Source organism: Dendrobates tinctorius, unplaced genomic scaffold (genome assembly GCF_039654945.1).
Source record: "Dendrobates tinctorius isolate UK_male_01 unplaced genomic scaffold, ASM3965494v1 ptg000222l, whole genome shotgun sequence".
Taxonomy (NCBI): Eukaryota; Metazoa; Chordata; class Amphibia; order Anura; family Dendrobatidae; genus Dendrobates; species Dendrobates tinctorius.
In genome coordinates this window covers 2,500,178-2,506,177 of record NW_027361889.1, presented here as the reverse complement: position 1 = coordinate 2,506,177, position 6,000 = coordinate 2,500,178, and the positions used below count along the sequence as shown (strand labels likewise).

Sequence of the window (6,000 nt, the reverse complement as noted above, 5' to 3'; positions counted from 1 at the left end):
TAGTGATCTTCTAGCCCAGATCTCATGTTTCTAGTGTAGTTTGACAACCATAAAATGGCAATTCTGCTGTTTTCATTTTTATTCCTTTTTACTTTTTAATGTACGTTTTAAATAATTCTACACTTTGATTGGACTTTTTTCAGACATGAAATTATCAAATGGTTAACAGAAGTGATCGGAGCTTTGCTACAAATGCTGCTGTTACAGCAGATGTTGTCTGTGTAACACAGCTGGTATCTGAGCCCGCTCCATTCACCCAACAGTGACCAGTGAAGAAAAGGTATAACACAGGTTATTATGGTGTTAAAGCAGCACTCCAGCATTTTTTTCTCTACAGGGTGGGCCATTTATATGGATACACCTAAATAAAATGGGAATGGTTGGTGATATCAACTTCCTGTTTGTAGCACATTAGTATATGGGAGGTGGAAAACTTTTCAACATGGGTGGTGACCATCGTGGCCATTTTGAAGTTGGCCATTTTGGAGCCAACTTTATTTTTTTCCAATGGGAAGAGGGTCATGTGACACATCAAACTTATTGAGAATTTCACAAGAAAAACAATGGTGTGCTTGGTTTTAATGTAACTTTATTCTTTCATGAGTTATTTACAAGTTTTTGACCACTTATAAAATGTGTTCAAACTGCTGCCCATTGTGTTGGATTGTCAATGCAACCCTCTTCTCCCACTCTTGACACACTGACAGCAACCAGGAGAGGTATCATAATATTAGGTTAGGTTCCCAACAAAAGAAGTACGTCTTTACACTGGCTGTTGGACCCTCATGAATTGGCCAATTTAAGTGCTAAGTACCTTTGTTCTTCTGTAGCACTATTGCAGTTCTGTTTTTTAGATTTCATATGATATAGTATTCACGTATTTTCTATGGCAGTAATGCAGTTCTAGTTTGTTAGATTCATTGTTTTTAGCATTGTTCTTGTTGCTGTCCTAAGGGAAGCAGAGTTTCATAAGCGACACAGGATTGCTTTCCCTTGATTCACACTGCAGCGTCTTAATGTGTGATATGTGATTCAGCGTCAGCCTATCTCCACTGCCTCCTGCTTGGGATAGGTTTCTCCATGTCATCTCTTTTTATAGCAGAAGGCAGAAGCTGAATTGTATAGGAAAAACTGAAGTTTCTTTACAAAGCACACACATATAGTATAGCCAAGTAGTATTAATCAGCAAATGCAGACATTTTATTTTCAGTTGCATAGGGGGATATGCAGAGAAACAAGGCTGGTGGAGCTTATTTGAGGAGGTCAGGTGTCTGAGGATTTGATAGATAATAATATCATTCAGTAGTTCATAAGAAATCAGTGACTGACCTCTTGGCTACATTTGAGAGCGTGTACAGTTCTGGTGGTCAGACGGGAGATCACGTGACACAGGAGCACATAATTAAAGTCTATGTGTAACAATTACATATAATGTGCTGATCAACAACAGATCTTCATCCATCCATAGTCTTCTTGCTTCTTCATGCAGGTACATAAACAATAAGTCACCCGGTATATTGTGGTTGTAAATTTTTTGACTTGGTTTCCTGACTGCTAGAACATCACACCCGAAAGTATAGTAAACATCTAAACAAAATACATTTAATGCACCCTCCCTTTACTTCGTAAGAAAGTAGACAAATAAGCGTTTAGAGATGATACACTGTGCCACATAGCGTCCAGTTGTACTGTGTCACATAGCGTCCAGATGCACCGAGCCACAAAGTGTCTAGAGGTACTGTGTCACATAGCGTCCAAATACACGGTGCCCCAAAGCGTCCAGCTGTACCGTGCCACATAGTGTCCAGATACACCATGTTACATAGCGGCTAGAGGTACTGTGTCACATAGCGTCCAAATACACGGTGCCCCAAAGCGTCCAGATGTACCGTGCCACATAGTGTCCAGATACACCATGTTACATAGTGGCTAGATATCTTGTGCCACGTAGCATCCAGGTACACTGTTCCACAGAGTGGCTAGATATCCTGCTGGGCCACAAAGCTTCCAGATACAGCATGCCACATAGTGACTAGATATCCTGTGCCATATAGTATCCAGAAATACCGTGCCACATAACGTACAGAAATAATGCGCTATGAAGCGTCCAGATTCACTGTGACGCATAGTGGCTAGCTATACCGTGCCACAGTGTCCAGATACAGCGTGTCAAATAGCGTCCAAATGAATCATGCCACATAGCATCAAGATAAATAGTTTTTAATTGTAAGTCCCGACCTTTCACATTTGCAGTAGATTACTGAGGCACTTTACAGCTCAATACAGGCAGATGCTGTATAGTAAGAGTTAGATTTGTTGGGTTTAACTATTTCAATTATATAATTCATCCAGATAACCCAGGACAAAGACATTCCAAAGTATTCAGCTCATTTGCATACCGATGAACCATAGCACTGGTTAGACAAAAGGCAAGGAACGCATAACTAAGTCTACTCTTACTTGATGAAAACTGTAACTTTGCAATTTACAATAGGGCTCCTGTAGATGAAATCATGGAGTATAATGCAGGTTTATTTTTCCATTTTTTTAAATATTTTATTTGTATATCTTATATGTGTCTTTTGATTTCTCTTATTGTTTGTGTTTTGTATACAGCTTTTGATTATATATTTCGAATATCTGTTTTATTTTGTTTGTAAATCTATATATTTTTGCATCTTTGAATCCACTGTAAAATAACTCCATCCTCATTGGACAGAAAAAAATTGCATGAAAATCAAAGCAGAAGACAAAAGGTCAACACTTTGGCGTTATTTTAAGGGTAACAATGTCATTTTGAGTAAAGAAAAAGTACTTTGCAATATTGTTAGTCATTGTACAAGACATCAGATATAACCCTCTATATACAAAGAACCCGGTTCCTGGTGATTAGCGGGCAGTTGGCACCCATTGCTGGACGTAGTTTCTTTCACTTATTTCATCTTCTCCATTATAAGGATCTGGATTCAGTGGTTTTGTTGGAATGTCACCATTTCCAAAATCACTGTCCACAGGGCTTCCACATTCAGAGTCTACAAAACCACTGTCAATGGTGTCCATATCCAGGCATATCTTGGGATAGCCAAAGTCGCCACTATTTCCCGAGTCAGGAGACATTGAATTGTAATTATCATCATTATAAAACACGTTCTCGTTATCCTCTTGGGAAGGCGATTCAGGCAGTTCCCATTCCTCTCGGGGTGTGGACACCAGGTTTAACATATTAAAGTTGGATCTTAGAAAATCTTCATGAAGACCAAACCTCAGACTTATTGAACTTTGTGGATTTGATGCCTGACCTAGGAGGTGATCTGACATGTTAAAGAAAGGGTAGCCATAATCTCTACTCCTGTCTTCTTCTTTAGTGGAACCATCAGTGGTGGTGGTAGTAGTAGTTGAGGTGCTACACTGAGCACATTGCATGCCAGGGTTCACCTTTACATCGACACATAATCTACAGAGTTGGGTCTTCTCAGTTACGCTTGTCTTGGAAAGAAACAGCTTTTTCATACTATGGTCGTCAATTTCAAGAACTTCTGGATATGTAGATCCTCCATCACTAGATAGTAGTGGAAATGGCATGTAATGAGGACCCAACCAGCTCTGAGAAAAAAAAAAAATTAGAAAAGAACAAATTATTAATCCTTGCCAAGCCCAATTTAAAGGAGGTTTCTAGGTGATAAAACTTATTTTTACCTATCCGATAGAGGGAAATGTGGGTCGCCTATCTAGGACGCTCATGTTTGGCTAGAATGAAGAACGTTTACAAAGAGAGTCTATGACTCTGGAGGACCTGTCCTAACTTGCATGACACAGACCAATCAGAGATTTCAATGGACACTGTGTAATTCTCAATGTCCTTTAGGTGGCGCTACAGGGGGAAATAAACACCAAAGCCGGTCACTAATCACAGCTGGACTTTTTGTTATCCCTGAACTCTTCAAACAAGTAGGGATTGTCCAAAGTGTAGAATCTCTTTATATACTGAAGAGCTTCGTATAGAACATGGCTTACTGGAAGGAGTACATGATGGCAAATTATTGGGCATATTAAGAATTTAGGGTTAACCCTTTTGTGTTTGTGATATTGGAATCACTAGTTGTTTATACAGGCATTGTCACCATCCATGGTCGTTGACCCCACTGTACCAATCTACCCAATGTGGTTTTATCTTTGCACCTAAATATCTCTCATTTGCATTCTTGCTTTGATTACCCTTAGCTTTATTTCGTTATGACATTTTCTCTACTGTAATACGATCACTTTGTTTTTTACTCTTAGCCCATATATCTACATTCATTGGGGTAAGCCACATCCTTTATCAAATTACTGTATGTGTGAGGCGACATTTACAATAATTAACCCTGTGGGTGGAAATAATCTGACCGTACATTTCACAGATATTCCCCTCGTTTTAACATGTTGCATATTTCTTGTATCGTTGGTTACCCGAGAGCCAAGTTATGTGTAGATTTAGTGAGAAAATTGAAAATCAGTTGCATGGCTGTTGGAGGCATTTGTTTTTCACTGTAGAAAACAGTGCAAATTTCATTTTACTTTAAAGATGCACTCTCATCAAAAATTGTAACCTCTTAATATATTGCAATCATCATATTCTACAGCACTGTGTACTTACAATTGCTCATTTTGCCTTTCTACCTAGCTAATTCTTCTCTTTTCTCTGCTCTATGTTGAAACAGGATGTTTATTTTCCCTGCATTTATCATTCCTCTTTTCAACTCCTGATCCAGCTGCTCCTTCTTTCCTCCCTGCCAGAAACTTTTGCAGTGACTGATGACTCATACAGGGAAAATTGACCTCCTGTTTCTACATAGAGCTTAGAAAGATTCAACTCATCAGTTATTAATCACGTGATGTCATAGACCTAACGAAAAAGAAAATAATTAGATGGGTAGAAAGGCAAAATGAGCAATTGTAAGTACACAGAGATATATAATCTGATGAATGCAATGTATTAAGAGGATAACAATTTTGATGGGAGGAGTGCTTCTTTAATGGAAGAAAATGCCAACCAGTGGTCTAGTAACTGTTGGGAAACTATAACTCTCTGCCCCTAAACTCTCATGCTCTCAAAAGTGTGTTGCAATTTGAAGCAGCTGGAGAAGCACAGGTTACCCACTTGCCTATCCAATTGCCAATGCATTGGAAGAATTAACACTTAGATTGTTTTTGTTGCAGTTTACGCTAATATATGAGGCCCAATAAAGGACTATCCACAAATGGCATCAAAAGATGTGACATTTTGGTAGATTTTGACAAAATGTTTCATACTGTCCAGCAGCCAGACCAAGGAAGTCTTTACTTCTGCATCCGGCATCACGAGTGCTTATGGAGTTTACTGTACGTCTCAACATTATGTGAGGCCTACGCACAAGTAAATACCAGAAGCGCCAAAGACGCCAGCCGCAGAAGTGATGACTGCCTTGGTCTGGCTGCCACAGTTGTCAGACCAGGGGAACCTTTTTTGCTCAACTTTAAAAGCTGACATTAAAGGGGTACACCAATCTACAAGATCCTACCCCAATATGTAGCATGTGTAATAATAATATTAGCAAATATCTACAATTAGAAATGTAGTATAGTTCTTCTAATTGGCTCCATCCCTTACCCCATGTGCATGGTATTGCAGTAGCTTAGGTACCCATGGGTGCGACCACTAACAGTTAACTAATAGTGATGGGCCAGCATGTTCGCCACTGCTCGATACTCGATCGCGTGTAGAGCATCGCATGGTGCTCGAGTACTCGGGTCCTGAGGTTACAGGGGATGCCGGCTCCTGCGCAGTAGCTATTGTAATAGTGTATGTAGTGGTAAGGGATTTGAATTTCCATATTTACGGAGCGCTGTGATATAGGAAAAATCGCTAAGGGTCAAGCCCAGAGGGAGAGGATGGTGGACATGCAGAAGCAGGGAGAATTAGGGTGTAGAAGGGAATATGCTATATTTTTCTGTGGTGGCATCATTTCTCTTATTCCTTAA

At 39.6% G+C, this 6,000-nt stretch overlaps 1 protein-coding gene across 5 annotated transcripts in view; it reads right to left on the bottom strand.

The window, feature by feature from the left end:
• Positions 1–572: 572 nt before the first annotated feature.
• The window catches only part of IL21R (interleukin 21 receptor), a 60,054-nt gene continuing 54,626 nt past the window's right edge, over positions 573–6,000 (bottom strand). For all 5 annotated transcript variants that reach the window (XM_073555183.1, XM_073555182.1, XM_073555181.1 and 2 more), the window contains one exon: positions 573–3,603. In XM_073555183.1, coding sequence (XP_073411284.1) covers positions 2,890–3,603 — 714 coding nt within the window. In that variant the 3' untranslated portion in view covers positions 573–2,889. The remainder of the gene's footprint in view (positions 3,604–6,000) is intronic.